Source organism: Ornithodoros turicata, chromosome 4 (genome assembly GCF_037126465.1).
Source record: "Ornithodoros turicata isolate Travis chromosome 4, ASM3712646v1, whole genome shotgun sequence".
Lineage (NCBI taxonomy): Eukaryota > Metazoa > Arthropoda > Arachnida > Ixodida > Argasidae > Ornithodoros > Ornithodoros turicata.
This window is the reverse complement of record NC_088204.1, coordinates 50,339,050-50,366,057: the sequence shown is the minus strand read 5'-3', so window position 1 is coordinate 50,366,057 and position 27,008 is coordinate 50,339,050. Positions and strand designations below refer to the sequence as shown.

Here is a 27,008-nt window from a genome sequence, read left to right as displayed (position 1 = left end):
AGGCGCACTGGAAAGATACTCTGTACAACATAGAAAATTATTATAAGCTTATTCATTGTTACTGAAAACATGAATTGTTATTTAATATGCGTAAATCGGCGCCCTTACTATTATAATTACTTTCGATCATGGTGCGTTGCGCTATCAGTGGTTGCGCTACAGTTCGGGTTCGGCCGTTCAGCCAGTTCAGTATGTTAAGCCAAGCTAAGCCAAGGTTGGAGCCGCTTCAGTGTTTCTTCAACAGCAAAATACGAATACCGAATCAACCGAATACCATGTTGAGAACTTCCATTATGGACCAATGTGAACGCCAACTTCCAACCTGAGGTCTTGAATCCACAGAGCTTGAGCCGTGGAGCTCCATGAGATACTCCTTGACAGCTCCGTAGGATTATCGTAGTTGAGCCTGCTCGAAGGGAAACCTCAAGGGAAACCCATCTACTCAAGGGAGGCCTGTCTTTTAGGTGTTCCGCATGGTTTCGTGCCAACCTGTAACAGTCCAAAGGGAAATTTGCGACATAATATGATGGCCAAGTCTTTGATCACGCTAAAGAACTTTTTTATATATAATCCAACCTACGGAATTAAAGAAGACGAGGTACGAACACTCACCACTATGAACTGTCACCACTCAAATGTCATCAATATGAGGAGGCACTGGAAAATACGTGGCATGTTAGCATTAAACAAAATATTACCAGTGATATTTCACGTAACGATATGCGAGTGTCTTAAGCGTGTTCTAAACTCAGAGCTAAGTGGTAGCAGTAGTGGTAACGCCCGATAATGCACAACCAGGGACGGATCTAAGGGTGTCTGAATCACTTGCCTTCCCTCAATTTCTGCCGTCACCGAGTGCTTCAATAGACGAGTTGCATAAATCCCAGCAGACAACGCGAAAGCTCGCTGTGCACTGTGGGAGATACATTGCCTGGAGCTCTACTGTCTGTGTGTATCTTTGGTGGGCCTTGCATATTATTCCCTGTGTGGATTTGCAGCAGTGTGAGGATTCTTTTCCAGTTGATCACACTGAAGGGAATTTAAGCTTCGCTCAAATTTCACATAACTGCATTCGGGTTCTACTCTGAAATGTTCACAGAAAAAAAAGCCGTCCATCTCGACTATTCGGTTTCACATTTGCCTTTGTGTAAAATATAGTTCTGAGCATATAACATATTGACTTCACCTCAACAGATAGTGCTGACCCAAATGAGCACATCCAATATGGCAAAACAAGAACATGATACTGGTCAAGGTGGAAAGCTTGCTAGTTGGTTAGACAGGGCGAAAAACGGCGATAGAGATACACAGAGACAACACCAGACAGGCTCTGATGCTGTCCGGTGTTTTCTCTGTGTATCTGGCTCGCCGTTTTTTGACATGATACCGTTTGACGGTGACAAGTGCTGACACTCATGCTGTGCGACATACAACAGAAATTTTTCTAACATTGAGAAAAAATAGCGTACAAAATGACTAAATATTTGTTATACACTGTTTTCCAACCAGCCTCACACCCATTGCTTTTGCAGCCAGCACAAGAAAGAGAGGAGGAAAGCGATACCAGGGAGGAAGCACACAACACTTTCCTTCTCTCTGGCTTGGGCGATACACAGTTTTCAACGTGCCTCCCCGGTTAGACAGTGCTGCGCTTTCAATATGGCGGCGTCAACAAGAAAACGATGTATAGTGCCACACCAAATATCAATTCACACGCAATAGAAATGAAACTATATGAAAGAGCATCACCGTTGTGGCATTACTCAGGACACCACATGTGAAAGAACGTGTTTCCCATTATTCCTGCAGGTCTTGCAACAGATGTAGTGCTCTGTGCAAGGCTACATGTTTTGAAAGTAATCTCTTGGTCATAGAAAAATCCTAGATCCACCCCTGTTCACAAGATAAGTACACGTGTTAACAATGATGGCGATTTTATCTACTTGTTATGTACCACTACATTACACGCAGCATGGGACATAACACATATTTTGTGTATTGGCCCACGTTCCATGTAATGCAGCACGTGCAATAACGTATGTACAGAGGTTATGACTGTGTTGTCAACCCAATGTTTCAGCTGCAACTACTGTAGGCAATGTCAAAATCACTGGTGATGTTCTTGATGTTTCAGGAACAGAAGAAGCTCCTTTACTACCACCCTGAAAGTACAAGTGAGGATATTAAACTACGCAGCATTGGATTATGCGAGGCATTGGTCAGTTTTACGGGGTAGGTGTCTCCCTTCGCCATTGTTTGGGTTTTGCTTGTTCACCACTAGAATGCTTTTTAAATAACTATACAATGTTACCGCAATGTGCAGAACTTTCCAGCCTAGTGAGCCTTGCCAAGTGTTGCATACCCAAAAGACGAGGCAGTTATTTCTACAGCCAGAGAAAGACTTCTGGATGATCATGGTATGCTTGTCAGCTTATTTTTATCTTTTATGAAATATGCAAGGTAGTTGTACAGTAGCAGACAAATGAAGGCAGGCTATAGTGTTTCCTCTGGTTTCTTTAGACACTGTAATGGAGAAGTGTTGCTAAATTATTGTTCTAATGTAGTGTAGTAGCTTTTAAAATGCTAGTCCGATAAGTGTAAGCTTACAGCCAGCATTCCATTGTGAGCACTGACTCTAATAAATTGTGCCTTCAGACTGTGGGGCTGCCATCACAACAGAAGTACCGCAATGGACAGCTCTTTGTGGAGCACCTTTCCGAACAAGTGCAGGATCACGTCTACAGGGCTGTCCTTCTTTCTGCATACAGGATGTTCAAGGTGAACCCTGGTTACTATGCTTACTATGGTTTCTAACTATGGCTCCTTACTATGGACCCACAAAAAAATGTTGCTCTCTCCAGCTGTTCGTGGGAACGTTTTCGGATCTGGTGTCACGTGGTGGTGTTGATCAACTCAAGGCTCAGCTGAAGCATTTTTTTGACAAGGTGGGTTATAGATGACAAAGATGGGGTTGAGTCAAGAGCAACAGCTGTCTGAGCACCTTCAGGGGAGTAAGGTGAAGACATGACAAAGCTAAAGGGAGTGTTAAGTGAGATCTGGAATACACACACAAAAGGGCACGATTTGCATGAAAGCATTACATGATTTCTATTTACAGTGCTCTAAAACCAGGGTGTCAGAGCGAACCGAAAACCAGGACCGAAACCCCCCCCAAAAAACGCTATTTTGGTGCGAACTGGAACGGTATCGAAACCGTATACGTTTTTTTGAAACCGAAAAATATATCTAACGGTTTTCGGTCCAAGAAGAAACTTCGTCAGTTTGGACTACGAATAGGCGAACGAAACTGATGTCGAGTGTTCTGAAGTCATGTCATGGATACTTTAAGAGGGTTACGGCTACGGTGGAATATATGTCGGTATACTATGACCCTTAGGCTCCCTTTGTAGCATTTCATCGTTCGTGCACATAGACTTAGAGGTACATGTGACCGGTTGTGACTCTCTACCAACGTGCCGTAGTGTTAGTTTTAATTTCATCCGCCCAAACTCTCCTCAACTAAACAGCAACCCAAGGGGGCTGCGTAACTGCTTCTCTTTCGTGCTACGCGTCCCTTGTTTGAGAGCAGCGAAGTTGAATACATTTACGTATCCGCGAGGGCAGATACGTATGTGGACAGGACACGAAGAAAAGAAAACTGAGCCGTCAAGCGCGTTTGTGAGTGAAGGTGTTTCTCGATTTGCGTCGTACTCATGTGATGGTGCTTGCTGGCTAGGAAGCAGCAACAGACATTTGGATGGGACGCGATCGCACCAATCCAGCAAGAAAGTACTTTATGTATGACATCACGACAAACAAGTCCGTCTGTATCATGCGCTTCAAGAAAGGAGAAAGCCTATTTGAACAGGCAGACACTTACAGGAACCAGGAGCTACCAATTTCTCAGCTGCCTATTAATATTAAATACCATGCATGTGGAATAAACGGGTTTACATTTTGCAAGATTGATTTTTTTTTCTGGGAATGAATATGCCCACCAGAAGCGGAACCGGATAAAACCGGTATGAACCGTTATTTTTTTGCTCTGGAGCAGAACTAGTACCGGACCGTCTATGATAGAACCGGAACGAAAAACGTTTCGGTTCGACACCCCGTGTAAAACTGTTTGTAGGACGTAAATTACAGTAATTCGACATCAGAAGAATTTGAACGTTGCGTTTTCATTTACCTTTTGCTGGGTATATTACTGGGGTGCGCCTGGCCATCCAAAATGAATAGTTCTGTTGAAGAGATGTTTTACTGTACACGAGTCCTGATCGGCTATGAAGCATCATCCCAGAGGGCCGGATGTGCTGAGGAGTTTCTCAACCTGTTCCTCACAACTGCGCTTATAGAGCTGGCTTACTAGTGCCACAGCGCGTGGTGGTAGCGGCATGTCATCGTCGTCGTCTGTGGTCCGCCACATCACTCCCCTCTCAGACGTGGAGTGGTGCTTGCAATTGAGGTCCACGTTGGTACCATAAAGAGGAGCATGAGAATGACACATGGACAATGTACGGCTGGGCACGTGGCTGTGATTATGGCATTGGCAAGCGCGATTTAAGCTGGGCAGGTTCCAGTGAAGGGCTGAAGTGGTGTGGGTCCAGGGCGACAGCACCACGGCCCATCTGTGAGTGGTGAGCCAAGGAACTGCCGGAGAGGACCATCACGGTGCAGGTGGAGGTGGGAACGAAACTTTCAGTGGCCTCCCTGTGCGTTGTAAGGCAAGATAGATAGGGGAAAAGGGGTGAATATATAGATAAGCGTCGGTAACGGACCCGATGTCCCTGGCTGTCTGCCAAACTCAAAAGATTCAAGAATACGGCATTTGGATAGCACATAGAAAGTTTACTAGCACTCTGGTATGATACATACAATGAAAATGAATAAACAGATATACCTAACAATGTGGGTGATGAAGGGCCGAATGAGTTAAAGCAAGGATCCAACATCCATGAGTTGTACGATGTAGATATGTTGTACGATGAACGCACAACAGCACATGGGGCGCGCTTATAAGCATGTAGCGGTGCAACTGCTGGCACATGACAATGACGGTGAGACGGAATTGAACAGTTTGGCTTTCACACGCCCACCTCTAACAAAAATGGAATGTCCTGTCCTCATTTTGTTATTCCAGTGAGGAAAAATGAAACGTTACAAGAGCGGTAAAGCAGAAGTTTAAGAAGTTTAACAGTTCAAAATCGAAGCTGTTCTGAAACAGCATATAAAAAACGAAAGAGAACATGATTCATGCCAGGGCCCTTGGCAGAACCATGCAGCCAAGATTTTGCCTGATGGAAATAATGACAAGAAGTTATGTGTTCAATTCTTGTTGTAGTTAGGAATTTTTCCATGTTCTGACTCATGAAACCTGAACCTTTGTCAGAAACAATTGTTGTGGAAATGCCAAAAGTTGTGTTGATCTTTTCCTTAATGCACTGTATGATGTGTGATGATGCTGTTGATTTGACAGCCTGTGTTACTACAAAACGTGTAGTGTGGTCAACACATACAATGAAGTACGTGTTTCTATTTCCTGTTTCCGGCAGTAGACCAATGTGATAAAGGGATATTGTGGTGAATGGTTGTGTGGGAATCGATCGAGGATGTAAGTATCCCACGGGCTTCAATGTTTGTCTGTTGAAGCGCTGACAAATGTTACAGCCCTGGACGTACTCTTTGACGTTCTTATCAATGGACGACTACCAGTATTTACTCAGAATACTGCTTTTGGTCTTGAACTTGTCCATGTGACTTCGTTTATCATGAAACTTAATCAATATCTCTTTTCTAAGGGATTCTGGTATGACAATCCTTGTTTTTGTCAGTCCGTTTTGTTGAGTGGTTTTATGGCAGAGTATGTCATTTGACAACATGAAGGTGTTCTTGCATGTTCTCAGATTTGCGAGAAGAAATATTAGGATTTTTGAGGACTTCAAAAATCTCTAATAACGATGGATGTGACTGCTGGTGATTGGAAAGATGAGAATTGTCGGCAGTGAGAATTAGGGACGCAACCAAAGGGTGTGGGATGCGTGATAGAGCATCAGCGACAACATTGGTTTTTCCTGATCGATGGTGTGTCTTCAGAGGAAGTTCTTGGAGATCGAGAACCATGCGAGCAAATTTTCTATTGACTTGCGGTGCATTGGTCATTAAAGAGACACTGTAGTTGTCTGTCCAAACATGGACGATAGGCATCCCGTACACATAAATAAGAAATTTGTCTAAGTGCCCAATGAAGAGCAATGCATTCGAGCATGTTTGAATGCTGTTTTTCATCTGTTGTGTTGGTTTCTCTGCTGGCATACTCAACACTTTTCCATCATGTTTCTGCGAGATGAACGCTCCTAGATGTTTTGCTGAGGCATCAACATAGACATGAGTTTCTCTGTCTGGATCAAAATGTGCCAAAATATGTGGTGATTTCAAGAGAGACTTGAGGTTGACACTTGAGACTTGACAGCCTCAGTGTGCATAGCTGTCCACTCTGACGTTATGTTCGTTTTCCCACTGCTTTTGGAATGTTGCTCATTTCGCAAGAGGAGTGATAGAGGTTGCACAATTTCAGCAAAACCTTTGATGAACTTGTGAAAGTAAGAAGCAAAGCCCAAAAATCTTGTTGTCCAAAAAAAACATGTTGTAGTGTGTTCAGTGTATCGGGATATTTACAGCATTTACAGGGATTTACAGGGTACAACAGAAACAGCTGTTTCTGTTGTGCTGTGTTAGCTGTTTCTGTTGTGTGTCGCCTTGTTTGTTCGTCGTCCCCTTGGCAGCCTAAATTTAGTTATGTTACACCAACTATCCCAACTTTGCACTTTGGCACACATGGTGCACTGCTTACATTGGGGGGAAATATTTAATACTTCCTTCAATGTGGAAGATACACATAAGTTATCCCTCTGAACACTGAACAAATTGTTTAAAATTAGTGACTGTGATGCTGTAGAAAACGAATAGTACGCTTGGGATTTTCACTGTGAGGCAGACGTGGGAGGAGCCTCAAAATTCTAATTGCGTTATTTGAATCTTAGGGCAAGGAAATAGTGATGGATCCAATTGCAGAGTTGTAAGTGTCCACAAATGATTTTCAAATGTGCCTCTCCCACAAACATTTATAGCCCAAGAACTGTCTTTTGTGCAATGAGAATTACCAGTGGGCCACACTATGATAGACATTTATATACATACATCTACAACAATGCAGACTTTTGTCCACTGTGTAATTCATGCTGCTACATTGTTTGCGGAGTGGTAGTAGTTCTAAAAGTGATGCGGGCATACAACACAGCACAAGGGGTGCACTTTTTATTATTTATTTATTTAGTAATGCTACTCTGCACCGAAAAGTGCTACAGTAGGAGTGTTCAAGCACGACGGGGAGCATGAACAAAGTACATTACTAGAAAGGCACAGAAATTCACAACAAAGCAGGAAGAGCCTATTTGGGCTCCATACATCATGCTCAAAAAGCTTGACAATGTGTCACATTCAATGATTCTTTGCGGAACAGAAGTCCAGTGCGAAATAGCGCGTGGAAAGAAAGAGTTTTTAAACACGTTGATGTTACAGTATGGCTCACATAAATACTTAGTGTGCTTCAGTCAAGTTCTCCCAGGTTCTTTAAACATAGGTAAGTTTCAGCGCTTGTGTTAAGCCTTCCGTTGAGCAGTAGCTAGAACATTTTCATTCTCAGCATTTCAACTCACACAGATAATGGAGTAAGGTTTGCATCCTGTAACAGTTGTGTGGGCAAATCGTACGTATCTACCAAATTTATTAAAGACAAACCTAATAGTTCTTCTCTAAACCACTTCAAGTTCTTGCCTTTGTATTTGTTCTTCTGGGTACCGTGCTGGTGAACAGTACTCGATTATTGGTCTAATAAGTGTAGTGTATGCCACCAATTGAACTTTACGTGGTGCTTGCCTTAGAGTACGTTCAATTACGTTCAACTTCCTAAGGGACTTCCCTTTTGTATATTCGACATGTTGTTTCCACAATATCTTACTGTCTACGATAACTCCCATTTGTGTTGGTCTACATGTTGCAACTGAAAGTCTCACTACTATGTACACCCCTTCACTTTGTCTCAAGGCTCTCTTGCTGTACTGGATGATGGTCAGTGAAAGGTACACCATGAGTAATCCCGAAAACTGGTCAGTGGAACAACCCAAAAGGGCAAGTCACATCTTGGGATGTGTGTCCCTTGCCCAGAATAATGCAGCTTTCAGAAGTACAGTCTCCACTTGTTAAAGTTTACCTATCCATATAGTCCTGTTTGTTGTGCTGCACATTTTGTAATAATGTATTTCTGATTCGATTTCAAATATTTGTACACCACTAAGGCTAACTAAGCTTCACCAATGCTGGTTAAATTTGAACTGAGATCAAAGGTCGCTAGAACTTAACACTCAATTCTTTTTTAGCAACATTAGTTAGTGTCATGATGAATGTTTCAGTGACAAGAACTACCCTTGGTGAAGCAGAGTTAAGAGTTAAAGGGACCGCTACTCTCGGTTGAAATGTTAATCTGGGTTGCTGAAACCGGGCCTAAGACATCATGTTTTGAGCAGTTATGACTACGTAATGGCACATTAGTGATTTAGATGGTTACAAATCTGCATCATGTTTGGATTGGATTGGTTTTGCTTCGATTGCCTTCAACCGTGCAGCCACTACCAAGTGTGGCCGTGCTATGGCTCAGTATATTTTAGCAGCATTTGTGCAGATGTAGCTGACAAAGTACGGGTGACAAGTTTTAGCAAGGAAAATGGATTGAGAAAACTCATATTTGTAAGTGTTAAAGTACGTTATGACACTTGCTTATGTAGTTGTTTTTCTGGTAACAGCACGTGGCATCCATTGGACTGCAGCATGTGGACCTTCTAGATGTCTTGAACGGCATGCAGTTCCTTCCCTTGGACAGGCACGCTTTTCTGAAAGTGCAGTGCTTCATTAACATGCTCCAGTTCACATTCAGGTACTATATCTTGTCTGTTTCTTTTAGACATTGGACAGATGCATGCTGTTTTAGTGTTTATTTCTGATGTGGAGTGCAGAAGCCTTCTGAAAATTTGTGTGAGCTAAGCTCTTGTACATTCTATGTTATTCTGTTTTATTCGTAATTCTACGCGTAATGCAATTAAAGTGTTTTCACCATCTTGTCAAATGCATTGCAACTTGTCATCTACTTTTAGCCCATATTGTGTGGTCAAACTGAGAAAGAGTTACTGGGAAACCCTAATATCTATGACTAGGTTACATAAATTATTTTCAGTAAGCTGATGAACAAGAGGAGTTGCTACTGGTTAACTAATACTCAAAAAGATTTAATAATGCTGTACAAGTATAGCTTGTAGGTGTTGTTACTTAAATATACACATTGCAATTTTCTTTGCTTCTGAAAGGTGCTGAAAATGCAAAACTTCACTGGTCATCTTCTGTTCCTTCCACCACAAAAGCTGACTTTGTATGCAGACTATTTTGTGCCGGCCAAAAAATTAACTTCATAGTATTACTGGACTTCTTGCAACCATATTGTTGAGAGCAGGTTAACTTTATTGGACGAGATGCAATTTTGAAGTCAATACGATACATCAGCGTGCATCCTCGCAAAGCCTTTCGTACACTGTCACCATTGCACCTGTCACAAACTAGTACCTTTGGTTGCTGCTGGAATAGTAACTATCATGGCAACATGTACCCATTACTGCAGTAACTTTCATGCAAAAGACACCTAATAAAAGTGCAACACATGTTGCAGCTATATTTGTTTTCTTTTGTTTCATTCCTCACCCTGTCACAGTGATAACAGAATAGTGTTCAGCCTTTGCTGTGTTTTTATTTGCATAAGGCGCCTTCAATTCTTGTTTACTAGTGAGGACCACCTGACCCTTCAGTAATTTTTTATCCACCTTAATGAAGTCTGTCGGTTAGGCACCAGAAATGAGCATTCATTTAAAGGAGCAGTGCAATCCCAAAAAGCAAAAAATGAAATTGTGGCAGCATTTTATGATAAGATATCATGCTCATAACCCATGCTTCATGGTGAATAGGCATTGAAAGTCACATCGCTGCTCCTTTACAATTCATCTAGGTTTAGTCCAGTTATACATTTTGATAGAACATGTTTTACCATGGATAGTGTAGCGTGAGGACAGAAAGTACCACCCTAAGAAACGGGAAAAATTGGAGAACATACCCCCGTATTCCCAACCAACCCTGAGGGCTCCCTATGTAACCTCTAGCCCCGAGAGAGGAGACTTTTGTTTCCCAAAGCACCATATCTGCAAGGGGCGCCACAAGGGCAGGCGCCAGCCAAGTGAGCTCGCGAGCTCACTGTACGCTCCCTGCGGGACGCTCGCCTCGAAACAAACATGGATGACATGTGCATTTGTGGATCGCGTCGTGCGATTCGAGCGTTGGTATTGCCGTAGTGACGGTTCGACGAATTCGTGACTGGGAAAACCACCTTGTGCGGTACGACGAATATGAATTGAAAGAAAGATAAGTTATGTGTGCATGAACACTACAGACTATACTGAACATCAGGAGGGTCACGGACAGTCCTGGCTTCCCTTGTCCGCCCATTCAGTGATTGTTACAATCTGGCCGTTTAGTACAATACACATACACACATAAGGAGACGATGGTCAACGAAAGACGAAAGGGTTAACAGATGTTGATTATACATATTCTGTTCTGCTTATGCAGTGTGTACGAAAATTTTATAAAAATATAATTTTGATAGGAGATTACATATTCTCTTCATGTTGTAATAGTTGTACCAAAACTTGTTTAACTGGTAAGTATTGCTCCATGACCCAGGAAATCTACAGGGTGTTTTTATTTGAGCCTTAGCAGAATTTGTATAAAAAAGCTATGAGAGCAGCATAGATGTTGTATTTGCAGTTGAGTTCTATGGCCAGGCGGACATCCTCTCGAAGAATGTGTGCAACTACAAGATGACTAATTAGTAATTAGTCATCTTGTAGTTGCAGACTTAATAAATTAATAAATACACATTAATAAATTTGAGGTACTTAGTAATTACCTAATATTTATTAATTAACTCTTTCATTAGGGGATTTTGGGCAAAAGTGAGATACCAGATAGAGAGACTACCCTAGTTACAAGCCATTTCACTTTAAAAAATCCTGAAACACGCATGTGCATTAAAATATGCATCCCCGAATTTTGATGTGCAAATGAGCTGAAACCGAAACCGCGGCGACCAGGAACGCAGGGAGTAGAGCGCTCATTTCCCGTCAGAGGGCCACGTGATTTGGAGCGATGGAGATGATTGGAGTAGGTGCCGCACAACTGGTCAGATAAACCACTTTCCGGCCCAGGTAAGCCTGCATCGGCGAGGATGATGCGCTCCTCGGGCGTACTTTTTCAATTTCGGCTCATTTGCATACCGAAATTCAGCGATGGATATTTCACGGCACGCGCTTCTTTCTTGATTTTTAAAAGACAGACTTTCAACGAGGATTATCTCCCATTCTGTTACCTCGTTTTTGCCCCAACTTCCCTAATTAAAGGGTTAATTAATTTCAGGTAGTTAGTAGCCTTGTAGTTACACACTCTCTTCCAGAGGATGTCCGCCTGACTGCAGAACTCAACTGCAAAAATGACATCTATGCTGCTCTCGTAGCTTTTTTATAAAAATTATGTAATGATTAAAAAAGTACCCTGTATATAACATCCCCACATTTGAAGATGGGTCATTCAGAGAAATGTTATTCCTTTTGACTAGTGTTTTGTTTTTCATTTTAATACAGGCAGATCAGATATACTGTGTTCCTGTGCAATGACCAGGTAGTATGGTAAGTATCTACCATGTGTTTTCCAATTTTCCATGGGCAGTTCTCTACTTGTTAGAAAACAAGTGAAAGGAATGCATATGAAAGGAATGTCCCCTCAGCTATCATTACACGTAGGCTTAGAAGACTAGCTCTTGTTTGGCAATGCTAGGAAAGGAGTATGCTACTCGGAGTCTTGTGAACCATCATGTCATGAGAAATATAAATGTTTGTTAGCTGATAGAACAAATGTTCATGATGCAACTTATCGTTGAACAAGCAACAGGTAGTATATGTAATAGTGAAAAGTGATAGGCAATTGAAAACCATCCGGTTGCATCTTCTCCAAAATTTGAGTTGGAACCCAAGTGGATCCACTTGGGATTCCAGGCCAGATTTTTCGCAAGTGTACGAAGTTTGGGTAGTTGGTGTCTTGACATATTTTTGGATGCAGCAATAGACAACACAGGAAAGACACGAAGTCGACGCCACGGCTGCTCAGATTTTTGCCTGAGTGATATACGACTTTTGTTTTGTTTTGTTGGATGTACCTTATGTGTGTTCTCAGAATAATTATTTATGTAACGAGAACAAATTATAAAACTAATGTCAAGTACATAACTGAGTTATTCAAGAAAAGATTAAATGGTTAGGAGCATCTGCATTTATTTAAAACAAGCTATTGTGCTGCACTTCTTTCGGTGACCAAGAAGTGGAAGTGGCTTTTTAGCTTTTTGTGTATGTAATTATTTAGAACAATTATTTAGTGCTTCAACTGCCTTCCTTTCACTTTTCAAATTCTTCGCTCGTATCAAAACTAAAAAAAAAAAATTGCATTATTGTCTAAGTTGCCTGTACCTACATAGCAGTGACACCTGTGCTCCTCTGCAAATATCTCTATTTTTTTTTAAACTAGAGGGCATATCTGTGAGCCATGAATACTACTCAGCAACATGGAGTGCAAGGAAATGTTAAAATTTTTGCAAAAACTTAATTCTGAAGGAAGGTAATTACTTACAAAAAATAGGGTGTTTCACATAATGTGTTAAAAATCTTATTAAAAAGCCTACTTGTCTGAAAATCATGGTAACACTATTTATCTCACCAAGGGGGAGCTTTTGACGTGACTTCCCCACATTTTTATGAATTTTAAGTTGTGAGAAATTGAACTTTTGAAATTGAGCTCCGAACTTTGCCAAGCCAACCTCACATTGTTTTGCCAGAAAAAGAATCCTCATGTTGGATTTGCCCCATTCCATTGCAAAATACTTTCCCTACTACAATGGTAATACGTAGCTGAAGAAAATTCCGAAAACTATCGTTTGAAGGCCCTCAAAATTGTAGGTTACGCTCAGATTTTCTGAAGAAGCGATGAGAGAAGACCATAGAAGTGTCCTTGCACTTTTCCTTTTCCATTACAACACAAAGTTATCACATAATTATATCAGATTACAACACAAAGTTATCTGAAACAACAGTGAGAAGAAACAGGAAGAGACTGGTCACTGTTTTCTTCCACCGCATCTTGCATTAACTTGACGCAGAACTGAGCTCGGTTCAACTCACTTGCAGAAGCTAGCTTTCTGTGCTGTAGCAACATGCCATAAAATGCTAAATGATTATTGTGCAACGTTGTAGTGGATGAGGCAGTTCAACGTAGAAGGACAAACACAACACAAGCCTCACAACGCTTATCATTGCACGCATCAGTGTGCATCGCTGTGCGTCAGAGCGCATATGACATTCAACAAATGTCACTATGATATACGAGCCATTGTGGTAATGCTATTGGCAGACACACTTCTGGGTCATTGTGGTAGTAGCCATATGGGAAAACAGTCAGCATTTGCAAGTTTTGCAAGTTATCAATGGGTGAATCGCCTCTGCAAACAGGAGTGGCTTGGAACGAGATGACGTCCAAGTGTTGCATCACTACCTAAAGCAGAATATCTTGCAAAGTGCTGTTGAGTCTGAGCTTCTGCCAGGATATACAGGATCTTCTAAACATTCACGGTGAGATTGCCATTTGTACTTTGTCCAGTTGGCAGGAAGGGACAGTGAATATTTCTATGCTTTGAGAGATCTGTGGAAGACTACAGCCTTTCCCACCGTTATTAATACTCTTGTCGTACATTTTAATCGTCGTATACCATGACATTTAATCCTTTTGCCATCCGAATTAATCCTGCTTTCATTAATTTGAATCCTCATTTCACATAATTTAATCCATTTCTAATCCAATTTAATCCACGTGACTATGTGTGGGCTACGTGACTTTTTTTGTATTTTGGGAAAATTCCCATGTCTATGGGTATTGCACATGTTTTTCATTATTGATGTGGGTTTCTGCACCATAATGGGATACTGTGGGACTGTCAATCTGGATTATGGTATTGTGGGACTATACCCATGTCTACGAGTTTTACCCATGGTTTTCATTACAAATGCGGGTCTCTGCACTGTAATGGATACTCGGGGACTGCCAGTCTGAATTATGAAATTGTGGGACTATTTCCATGTGTGCGGGTATTACCCATGCTTTTCATTGGATATGCGGGTTTCTGCACTGTAATGGGATACTGTGGTACTGTCGATCTTGATTGCGATATCATGGGTCTATAAGGGCATCTACGGGTATTCCGCATGCTTTTCATTAAATATGAGGGTTTCTGCACAGTAATGACATGCTGTGGGACTGTCAACCGCAATTACGATATTGTGGTACTATTCCCATGCCAATGGGTACTAGCCATGCTTCACAATAAAAACGCAGGTTTCTGTACTCTAATGGGATACTGTGGGACTGTGTATCTGGACTACGTTATTGTGGGACTGTTTCCATATCTGCGGGTATTACACAGGCCTTTCATTCAAAATGTGGTTTTCTGCACTCTAATGAAATACTGTGGGGCTGTCTATCTGGATTACGACATAGTGGGACTATGCCGGCTGGTGTCTACGGGTATTACCCATGCTTCTAATTAAAAATGGAGGTTTCTACACTGTAATGGGATACTCTGGGACTGTCAATCTGGATTGCGATATTGTGGGACTATTCCCATGTATACGGGTATTACCCATGCTTTTCATTGGATATGCGGGTTTCTGCACTGTAATGGGATACTGTGGTACTGTCGATCTTGATTACGATATCATGGGTCTACGGGTATTCCGCATGCTTTTCATTAAATATGCGGGTTTCTGCACAGTAATGACATGCTGTGGGACTGTCAATCGCAATTACGATATTGTGGTACTATTCCCATGCCAATGGGTACTAGCCATGCTTCACAATAAAAACGCAGGTTTCTGTACTCTAATGGGATACTGTGGGACTGTGTATCTGGACTACGTTATTGTGGGACTGTTTCCATATCTACGGGTATTACCCATGACTTTCATTCGAAATGCGGGTTTTTGCACTCTAATGGAATTCTGTGGGGCTGTCTATCTGGATTACGACATAGTGGGACTATGCCGGCCGGTGTCTACGGGTATTACCCATGCTTCTAATTAAAAACGGGGGTTTCTGCACTGTAATGCGATACTCCGGTACTGTCAATCTGAGTTGCGATATTGTGGGACTATTCCCATATATACGGGTATTACCCATGCTTTTATTAAAAATGCGGGTTTCTACTTTGTAATGGGATACTGTGTATGTTGAATACAATATTGTGGAACTATTCCCATGTCCATGGGTATTACCCATGGTACTCATTAAAAACGCGGGTTTCTGTACTCTAATGGGGTACTGTGGGACTGTGTATCTGGACTACGTTATTGTGGGACTATTTCCATGTCTACGGATATTACCCAGGCTTTTCATTCAAAATGCGGGTTTCTGCCCTCTAATGGAAAACTGTGGGACTTTCAACCTTGATTACGATATTTTGGCACTACTCCCATGTCCACTGGTATTACCCATGTTTGCCATTAAAAATGCGGGTTTCTGCTCTGTAATAGGATACTGTGGGACCATCTATCTGGATTACGATATTGTGGGACTATTCCCATGTCTTCGGGTGTTACCCATGCTTTTCGTCAAAAATGCGGATTTCTGCACTGTAATGGGATACTGCGGGACTGTCGATCTAGATTACGATAGACTGGGACTATATACATGTATACGGATATTCCCCTAGCTTTCCATTAAAAACGCGGTTCCTTGCACTGTAATAGGATACTGCGGGTCCGTCAATCTGGATTACGATGTTGTGGCACTATTTTCCAGTTAGTTATTACCCATGCTTTTTATTCAAAATGCGGGATTCTGCAGTATAGCCGGATACTGTGGGACTCTCTATCTGGTTTATGATATTGTGGGACTATTCCCATGTGTGCGGGTATTACCCAAGCTTTTGATTAAATATGCTGGTTTTGCCCTGTATTGGGATATAGTGATCCACATAGAGAGTCCCACAGTATCCGTTACAGTGCAGAAACCCATATTTTGAATGCAAAGCATGGGTAAGACCACTAGACGTGGAAATACTCCCACACTATCGTAATCCAGATTGACAGATCCGCAGTATCCCATTAGAACGCAATAACCTGCGTTTTTAATGAAAAGCACGGGGAATACCCGTAGACATGCTTATAGTCCCAGGATATCGTAATCAAGATCGACAGTCCCACAATACCCCATTACAGTGCATAAACCCGCGTATTTAATGAAAAGCATGGGTAATACCCGCACACATGGGAATAGTCCCACAATGTCGTAGTCCAGATACACGGTCCCACAGTATCCCATTATGGTACAGAAACCCGCGTTTTTAATTTGAAGCATGGGTAATACCCACTGATATAGGAATAGTACCACAATATCGTAATTGCGATTGAGAGTCCCACAGTATCCCATTACTGTGCAGAAACCCGCATTTTTAATAAAAGCATGGGTAGTACCCGTAGACACCGGCCGGCATCGTCCCACTATGTCGTAATCCAGATAGACAGCGCCACAGTATTCCATTAGAGTGCAAAAACCCGCATTTTGAATGAAAGGCATGGGTAATACCCGTAAATATGGAAATAGCAGGGTGTCGAACCGAAATGTTTTTCGTTCCGGTTTTCGTTCCGGTTCTATCACAAACAGTCCGGTACCGGTTCTGCTCCGGAGCAAAAAAATAACGGTTCATACCGGTTTTAACCGGTTCCGCTTCCGGTGTGCATATTCATTCCCAGAAAAAAAATCAATGTTGCAAAGTCTAAACCCGTTTATTCCTCATACATGGTATTCAATATTAATAGGCAGCTGAGAAATTGGCAGCTCCTGGTTCCTGTACGTGGCTGTCTGTTCAAATAGACTTTCTCCCTTCTTGAAGCGCATGATACAGACGGACTTGTTTGTCGTAATGTCATACGTAAAGTACTTTCTTGCTGGATTGGTGCGATAGCGTCCCATCCGAATGTCCCATCCGCTTCCTAGCCAGCAAGCACCACCGCACGAGTACGACGCAAATCGACGAACACCTTCACTCACAAACGTGCTCGACGGCTCCGCGTTCTTTTCGTCGTGTCCTGTCCACAACAGAGGCGCCACAATTTCATAATTCAGACTGGCAGTCCCCGAGTATCCATTACAGTGCAGAGACCCGCGTTTGTAATGAAAACCATGGGTAAAACTCGTAGACATGGGTATAGTCCCACAATACCATAATCCAGATTGACAGTCCCACAGTATCCCATTATGGTGCAGAAACCCACATTAATAATGAAAAACATGTGCAATACCCGTAGACATGGGAATTGTCCCAAAATAAAAAAAAAAGTCACGTAGCCCACACATAGTCATGTGGATTAAATTGCATGAGAAATGGATTAAATTATGTGAAATGAGGATTCAAATTAATGAAAGCAGGATTAATTCGGATGGCAAAAGGATTAAATGTCATGGTATAAGGATTAAAATGTGCGACAAGAGTATTAATAACGGTGGGAAAAGCTGTAGAACGAATATGCCAAAGGCCATAATAATAATATTCGTCTGGTCTTACATATATATGAGGGTGGTTCCATAAGTTTCCGGCCCGAGGTAGAAAATGCGCGAATTTGAAAATGCGATTAAGGACGCGTGGCGCCATCTGTTGGAGGGCCGGAGCATCACCCTCAACCCTCTCCATGCTTTTGTCGGTTGGAGAGTGGCATTTCAAACAGCCATGGTGCACTCTTCAGTTAAAATGAAAAAAAATCGAGTATTGCGCTGTGATAAAATTATTGACAAAAGAGGGACTTTCGCCTAAAGAAATTAAAGCGTGAGTGGACAACGTGTACAGGGAAGCCTCTGCATCGTACACAACGGTAAAAGACTGGGCTAAGCAGTTTCGACTGGGGCGAGAGTCCATTTAAGATGATCCACGCGATGGTCGTCCAGTGGAAGTGGTGACACAAGAAAATTTGTCTCTTGTCGAGGAGGAACCGCTGAGCGACAGGCGTCTGAAGGTGGAGGAAATCTCAGAAAGGCTGGTGCTTTTCAAAACAACCGTTTTTCGCATCATCGGCGAGGGCCTTAACATGAAAAAGGTCAGTGTGAGATGGGTGCCATGACTTCTCTCGTCAGTTCAAAAGCAACAGCGTGTCGTCTGTGCCAAAGAGTTTTTGGAGCTCTGTCAAGAGAACGAAGAAGAAATATTTAAGTCAATTGTCACAGGGTATGAGACTATGGTGCTCTACTATGGTCCCCTTTCGAAAATGGAGTCGATGGAATGGTGCAAACCAGGAGAAGCACCCCAAGAAAAGCCAAGGTCACACAATCCACAAAGAAGATCATGGCAAGAATATTTTGGGATTGTCATGGGATCCTCCTCATCGTCTTCAAAGAGAGGAACACCACAGTGAATGCGACTTATTATGCTTCACTCCTGCACCGACTGCGAGACGCCATCAAGGGAAAGAGGCGCGGCAGGTTGAGTCGAGGTGTCCGGTTGCTCCAGTACAATGCCCCTGTTCACACGGGTTCTGTTGCCAAGGCTGCACTGAAGGAGTGCGGCTTCGAAGAAATCCATCACCCACCCTACAGTCCAGACTGGGCACCGAGTGACTACTTCCTGTTCTCAAACTTGAAGAGGGATCTCAGAGGATGGAGATTTCAAAACGACAGTGAGGTGGGGGAGGAGGAGGAGTGTCGTTGGGAGGAACCCGAGAGGTCTGCCTGCCTGATTAGGCGGCATGTTTCTCGGGAAGGGAAAGGTGGAGGAGAGGAGGAGAGGAAAGGGTGAAGTGGAAGACCGAGCGGAATCCGCTCGGGGGGGAGGATAGCTGCGTCCATGGGCCGACTTCAGGGGAACTGTGCCGGCATACGCCTATTGCACATCTGAGGGAAACCCAGGAAAAACCCCAGACGGCACAGCCGGCCCGCGGATTCGAACCGCGGACCTCCCAGTCTACAAGTGCACGCGTTACCGCTGCGCCACCGGAGCTGGTGATAGTGAGGTGCAAGAGGCAGTTTTCCAGCATTTTGCGGACAAAACTTAGGACTATTTTTTTCAAGGGTATAAGAATGCTGGTTGAAAGGTGTCAAAAGTGCATCGAAGTTAAGGGTGACTATGTCGAAAAGTGATACACTTGTTTCGTCTCTATGACTATTAAAAGTTGGTCGGACCGGAAACTTATGGAACCACCCTCGTATATGGACATGTATTGTTCCATAAGAGTCTTTTTCATGGTACCTATTACCCCTTATCCTCATGACAGTTTTTTTTAGATATTGAATCGGCATTAATGCTAAACAGTTCCTTTTCTTCCATGTTTACAGTAGAAATGTTGTCTTATATGGGTGATTTCATTTCGGTTCATCCAAGGCAGTCCCCTTCGGTTCTTGGATCTCGGTTTCGGGTCCGATTTCAGTTCTTTGATGTACAACACATGAAGAGCAAAACACTATTTTTTATGCAGGTTTTGTGTCTCGCTGACTAAAAGGTTAATGTGAATAACCTTTTATTTTAACCAGATTCTTATGTGGATCAATAAATGATGGCACCTCCCCGTTGCGGATACCTAAAGTTTGCTTAACAGGTGGGGAAGAATGTTACCTCCTCATCTTTAGGGCATACAATGCTACCCTCTGCATCTTACTCAGCAGTAAGTCATTCTCGTTTCCCAGAGCAGACTCTTTGTGCCTTGTCAAATGTCAGTGGTGCAGTCAAACTGCATTACGTCGAGCCCGTTTATAACGATATTGACGGGAACGCGAAATCTGATCGTTATATCAGAGTATCGTCAGAAACGAGCTTTAGAGAAATTGCCGCTCGGGTTCGCGTAAACGAAGTAGATCGCCACAAGTAGAACGCCGCCGAACATACGCGTTTGTTGGGAGCGCAGAAGCATTTTATCTAGGTTTAAATTGACGCGGCTGTGCGTCGAAAGCTTTTGATAACATAACCGCCGATACCATGTGAGGCGCCACACCTTTTGAGATCGACGACCTCATCCATTGCTCGTCATCCAATGCCGTAGTCATCATCATTCTCACGATCGGGACTGCGAGGTCCATCAGAATGCGCCTCCGCCACGGGTAATCCGTCGACGCGTGTTTGGGTGGTGACACGCAACTGTCTGCCAATACACGTTTTCGAAGCCGCGGTACTTCACAACGCGGTTTTGCACCAGTACGAAACACGTAGAGCGCATGTAGTAGCATGTCTGAGTCGACCCACGCGTCTTTTCTCGTCAAAAAGAGTCGGAACCACGGACGCCATCGTAGCAAGCACGCAGCAAAAGAAGAGAAAAAGCTTGAAGACGAGAGGAAGATGTGGAGAGGAGAGGGAGAAACCTCCTCTACCTCTCGCGAGCTCCTTCCGCCCTTTCGAAGTCGCGTGCCTTGCAACGCACGCATCTAAACCGCGGCAGTCATGCGCGGATAAACGCACTGCGTTCTCACTTTAGCGGGCACGGAGGCGAAGGCTCTTGAAAATGGCAATGTAATTTGTTTTCAGTGAAATGGTGCAGTCTTGCTTCCTAATTTTCACGCATTTTACCGGCCGCCGGGAGAATTCCGATCGCTATATACGAGCAAGGGCTTTCGCGGCGATCGTTATATCGATGTTTTGTTTCCATGTAGTTCAGTGGGAGAGCTGACGGGAACCAACAGTTCGATCGCAATATCGGAGTTATCGTTCTATCGAAGATCGTAATAAACGGGCTCGACGTATAACAATGATAAAATAGGCGTGTCTTTGGTATGACAAGTTGTTTTCATTATGTGTGTTTTCATATCTAAGCATTTAAAAAATAAAAAAAATGTGCTGTGTGTGGTGCTACACAGAAGTATTAGAAGGTGCTGTAGTGACAAAAGATGCGTAGGTGGTTACAGGTTACAACCAGCTACGCATCTTTCATCCTGACGAAGACAGTGTCACTGTCGAAACGTCGACCCCTTGCCCATTTTACTTTTTAACGTCTCCCTATGTAATCAACTAGTGTTTGTAACTTCCCTAAAATCTGTTTCCGGGTCTTTTTTTGCAACTTTTATATATATATATATATATATATATATACATACAGTCAACCCTCGATTTATGAACACCCTTCGTTTCCCGAAAAATCGTTCATAAATCGAGGTTCAAGGTACGTGGAAGAGAAATGTGCTGAAACGCGACAGGAAATACACTAGATTACGTTAATTTTCTAAAAATACTCCGTAATTGTGCTCTGCATCATACATTCGGCTTATTTATCCTGTTCAGAAGAGACGATAGAGGTCTGGCACTTGACTCGTCCGCCAGGTCCCTGAAGTACCGTATCGCACTGTGGATGTGATTCCACGCTGAGCGAGCTGTCACAGCTCCGAACAGTCCTGCTGGTAATCTTCATTATCACTATGATCACCCTCGGCACCATCATCAAGCGGCTCGCATATGTGTTCACCGTCAGCACCGTCGCGTCTGTGGGACACTGCACGCGTGCTTCACTTTCATTCTTTGTTTATTTTTATTGACGTGATCCCAGAACTTCCCCGTTCATAAATCGAGGTAGGAACTCGTGTTTTGGGGGTTCGTTCCCTGAAAACCCGTTCATTGTTCGGATATCGAGGGTTCATAAACCGAGGGAGAAATACATGGGAAAAGTTTGGTTCCTTGTGACGCCGTTCATAAACCGAGGGAATTCGTAAGTCGAGGGTTCATAAAACGAGGGTTGACTGTATATATTCCTCAAATGCAAATCTTCAGTATGATACTGGCAGTTACTGCACCTACATGCATGAACCACCTTCAGGTTACGCAGTAAATATAAGTAGCCAAAAAACGAACACGGAGATCACTTTTTTCCTGAGTTTTGATTTCACGGACACCACAACTGCTTTTTAGCTGCTGATATTTAGTGTGATCATGTATCAACTACCCTGCACTGCAACTCTTGTGCACTTTCAGGTGCTGTGTGTAGTGTGATATGAAAAACTCCACTTCCTTCAAAAAGTTTGTTACCATGGGCAACTGTACTACTTATGCTTTTAAGTTATGCAGTTGCAAGTGCCTGCCTATTAGGACAACAGACATGTTTTATTGACCAGCAAAAGAGCTAAGGCGCAGGCGAACTGGTACATGGTGATCGACGGAAAGACCTGAGACAGGCACCTGTGTGTGTGTGTGTGTGCTGTCTGGCATCTGCTTTCTTCCTCGGAAATGGTTAAAAATTGGGCTGTTCGGTGTAGCATACTTTAAAAGCGATAAAACCCCTGTGCCGGGGAACAAGTCAAAAGATGACACAACACACAGGCACAGCACTGTGCCTGTGTGTTGTGTCGTTTTTTGACTTGTTCCCCGGCACAGGGGTTTTATCGCTTTTAAAGTAAAATTGTTCCTCTGGTTTTTCCGTCTATCAACATGCCTTATTAGCAATCAGCTATGTATATGCACATACCTAGCTCAATCAACTATGGGGTTGATTTGTATGGTTTCGGTTGCATGATTTCATTAAAATATTTCAAAGGATAGTCCCTGACAATTGTGCGGGTTACAATAAACGAAGTGACAAAAGTCATCATAGCTTCCCGAAGACTCTCTGGAGCAGCTGCTCAATTACGTCTTCTGTGATGCAAGTTATTCTCTTGAACCGTCCGCTTCACTATTTGCTTGTGCATAAGGAGAAGGACTTTAGACATTCTATGTGTTTTTTTTTTTGCATTAATTTGTAAATTAATAGTATATAATAGCCCTGTCACATGACAAATTGAATGGCGTTCCCAGCGAATGACATTCGCTCCAAACGTCATTTGTTTGTATTACTTCGAGCAACATGAAGAAACAGAATGTCATTTGCAAATTATATCACAGTTGATGATTCAGACACTAGGGCCGAACATAAGGAGCTATTATACAGCTACATTAGTTATACAGTAAAACCTCGGTAATTTGAACCCCGTTAATTTGGAAACTAAGATAATTCGGTATACTCGTGGCCCTGACAGATGCCTATATAAGTCTGTGGTAAGAAACGCTCGTTAATTCGGAAGCAGTCACGCGCGCACCAGATATTTCGGACGGCACGACATTGCGGTGAACCTCTGCAAACTATGACCAAACCCTGCATCAGCGCCGTGATGTTTCTCTCTCCTTTCAGGCATCCGTCAAGTAACCACGTGTCTCACACTCATGTTTCTGCGTGCCAAGCTAACATCGTGGCTCCGTGATCAATTGCGTATTCTTATTTCTTTTTCTCGACACTAGCAAAACATTAGATTATTCGGCAAAATAGTTGCGCTTTGGACGTGGCTGAGTGTCACAAGCCAAGAGAAGTGTCTAATCATTCGGGCGTGGGAGTCGACTGGGAATGGGAGTAGTTCTCTGAAAAAGTGTTAAGCTTTCCTTCCTTCATGTCAAAAGTGCAAATGTGTACATGCAAATGCCATTCGCATGTATTGCCATTTGGTTTCACCGTGTGACATGGAACAAATGTCATTCTGTACGAACATTATTTGCTGGGAATGACATTCAGTTTGCCGTGTGACAGGGGTATAACACTAAATTACTATGCACCATTACTGACATCACCCCAGCTCAATAAAGAAGCACCTGGCATTTGGGGCACAAAAGTTCCCTCGAGTAATTGAAAGATGTACACTCGCATGGGAACTGCTCTAACAGGAATTACAACTGATGTGAAATTAGATTCTGTTCACACCAATTCAATACTGTGCAACAAATCCTTTTTTCAAAAGCGGCAATTGCTACTGAAACAACATTCCTGAAAGAACTGGAAGCCTTCCTGGCTGACAAGCTGAGTGCACTGGCCAGTGAGATCAACAAGAACTATACTAAGCTTGCCAACATGTAAGTGTGCTTTCACTTGCATCCAGTTGTTACAAAAGCTTTTTCTTTTTACTCAGGACCACAGGAGATGTGCAGTGCAAATACCTCTACTTCAACCATCTCAACCTGGCACACAAGTCTAGCATCCACGTAGATCGTCGAGTGCCCTGTGAAGTTGTTCGCTTTCTTGCTGACCTTCACCAGGACCTTAAACTGTAGGTCTCATTAGGCACCTTTATGAAATTCTGCACTTGCTTTTTTTAATTGCAGGGTAAAGGAATCTGGAGAAATCATGGCCAAGACGACAAGTGAATGGTGGGTAGTGGGCAAGTCTTCAGGTCAGCGGGAGCTGTACGTCGTCCTGAATCAGAAGAGTGCCAACATCATACAAGTAAGAGGTGAGAGCTTAGGACCGTCTTCTCTGTCATCTACTAAAGATGTGGTATGGATATCAACTAGTGCTTGAAAAACTAAAATCTACCAAAATGTACATGTTCTAATGCCCTAGAGATCACAAAACTGTATACCGTATAAATACATAAGAGGCACTTCATGGCACTTTTATGACATAGGGCGACATAGAAACTTGTGTCTTTTGGCACTTTTTCTTTTATTATTCTTCATTGTGGTAAGGCAAATATTCAACACAAACCTCGCGAAAGCTTCCATCGTCTATGCATGTTATACTAAAAGTGCTACTAATTTTTGGTATTTGACTATGTGGCCTATATTTGACTGGGTATGAATGGCCTCTAGTGCACTTCCTCAACTACAAAACTAACTGCTGAATGTGTCTCTACATGGCAACAGTCATTCTAAATCACAGAGCTCAACTTATGTCATGTTTTTCTATGTACATTTAATGCATGTCAAAAACACACATCATTGTGGAACATGCACTATAAGACGATATCTACCAATTAGAGCTGGGACAACATATTAGTATCTTATTGCATGTTGATATCATTGTACTTTCTATTTCAGAAGAAGTTAAGAAGCTCTGCAGCGCACAGTTCAATAATATATTCTTTCTCGACTAGAAATAAATTTGATGTAGAAACGTTCGAAATTGCATTTTTACCGCAGCCATAGAATTGCAGCCCACAGGGTGATTGTGTACACTTTGTACAAAACGTAAGCTGAAGAAGCACACAGCAAGGGGTGAATGCTATTTCATAGTGAACACTTGTAAACTTGTAGCTATCCTCTTTGAGGATTTGCCCTCAATAAACATTTACGCTCTGTTTCCGATTTAACGCTTTATCTGTTTCAGTTTACCTTTTCTTTTCTTTTTTTAAAAGCATTTTCAAATGTAATATTGCTATAAAGTAGGGTTGCTTCCAACACCACTGAGGTCCCTGATAATGCCGTGTCTGTCTTGGTTGTCCCTTTCGTCGTTCCTGGTCCTGCTGCTGTTCTCTAGCTGCACTGTTAAAACAGAACTTCACCACATAGCACGCTCCAAGCCAACCATCATTCCGAATGATATCATTCTGTGTCCTAATTTGTTCAAAAAAGGGGGGAGGCGCCTATCTGGGACATCCATAATATGTCCCAGATGGGCGCCTCCTTCCATTTTCAACAAATCAATACGCAGAATGATATCATTCGGAGTGATGGTTGGCTGTGAGCGTGCTATGTGGTGAAGTTCCGTTTTAACAGTGTGGAGTCGAGACTGGCTTGCAACGATGTGCGATGGTTTATGGTACAAATATAGTTACATGGTTATGAGAATGTACACAGGGGCTAATTATCGCTGTGGTGTGACAGGGTGTCACTTGTCCACTCCTGGCTATACCCAGCTATGCCTAGCTATTCCCACCTCCCAAGGTATTCACCAATGGCAGCAGTCACCTCTGAGGTGGGGGAGGTGCGTTCAGCCTGCACGGAATTGGTGGCTTGGTGCACAAAAGGGGAGGGTAAAGTGGAAGGGGTGAAACTGGGAGGGGAAAACATTTGTGGCGCTCAGGCCATTGGGACGACGAGGAGGTAGTCCCGTGCGTCCAGGGTGTCGGAGCGAACCGAAAACCGAAAAAAAAACGCTATTTTGGTGCGAACTGGAACGGAATCGAAACCGTATACGTTTTTTTGACACCGAAAAATATATCTAACGGTTTTCGGTCCAAGAAGAAACTTCGCCAGTTTGGACTATGAATAGGCGAACGAAACTGACGTCGAGTGTTCTGAAGTCATGTCATGGATACTTTAAGAGGGTTACGGCTACGGTGGAATGTATGTCGGTATACTATGACCCTTAGGCTCCCTTTGTAGCATTTCATCGTTCGCGCACATAGACTTAGAGGTACACCTGACCGGTTGTGACTCTCTACCAATGTGCCATATTGTTCGTTTTAATTTCATCCGCCCAAACTCTCCTCAACTAAACAGCAACCCAAGGGTGCTGCGTAACTGCTTCTCTTTCAGTAATGCCGTGCTATGCGTCCCTTGTTTGAGAGCAGCGAAGTTGAATACATTTACGTATCCGTGAGGGCAGATACGTATGTGGACAGGACATGAAGAAAAGAAAACGGAGCCGTCAAGTGCGTTTGTGAGTGAAGGTGTGTCTCGATTTGCGTCATACTCGTGCGGTGGTGCTTGCTGGCTAGGAAGCAGCAACAAACATTCGGGACGCGATCGCACCAATCCAGCAAGAAGGTACTTTACGTATGACATCACGACAAACAAATCCGTCTGTATCATGCGCTTCAAGAAAGGAGAAAGCCTATTTGAACAGGCAGACACTAAGGCGGCAACCGCATGGAGCAACTTTTGCCAACTGAATCGGGCCAACGGAGCGCCAACTCAGCGTGAACGGAACGGTATCGAAGCTTGCAACCGCATGGAGCAGAATGTCCACGTTGAGTTTGTCGTGGTGAAGCGTCGGCCTACCGTTTACCAACGCTTGTTGCACGCGATGCAGCAATGCTGTACGCATTGTTTAGTAACA

General features: G+C 43.0%; 1 protein-coding gene across 1 annotated transcript; it reads left to right on the top strand.

The window, feature by feature from the left end:
* The first annotated feature begins 184 nt into the window (after positions 1 to 184).
* On the top strand, positions 185 to 25,322 carry LOC135391516 (vacuolar fusion protein CCZ1 homolog). The gene is made up of 13 exons (XM_064621787.1): positions 185 to 598; positions 2,135 to 2,232; positions 2,324 to 2,417; positions 2,656 to 2,778; positions 2,862 to 2,945; positions 8,859 to 8,989; positions 11,793 to 11,837; positions 13,707 to 13,826; positions 19,765 to 19,895; positions 23,971 to 24,082; positions 24,139 to 24,276; positions 24,332 to 24,459; positions 25,046 to 25,322. The coding sequence occupies exons 1-13, from the start codon at positions 524 to 526 to the stop codon at positions 25,099 to 25,101; spliced, it is 1,335 nt and encodes a 444-aa protein (XP_064477857.1). The 5' UTR covers positions 185 to 523; the 3' UTR covers positions 25,102 to 25,322.
* Positions 25,323 to 27,008: the final 1,686 nt, after the last annotated feature.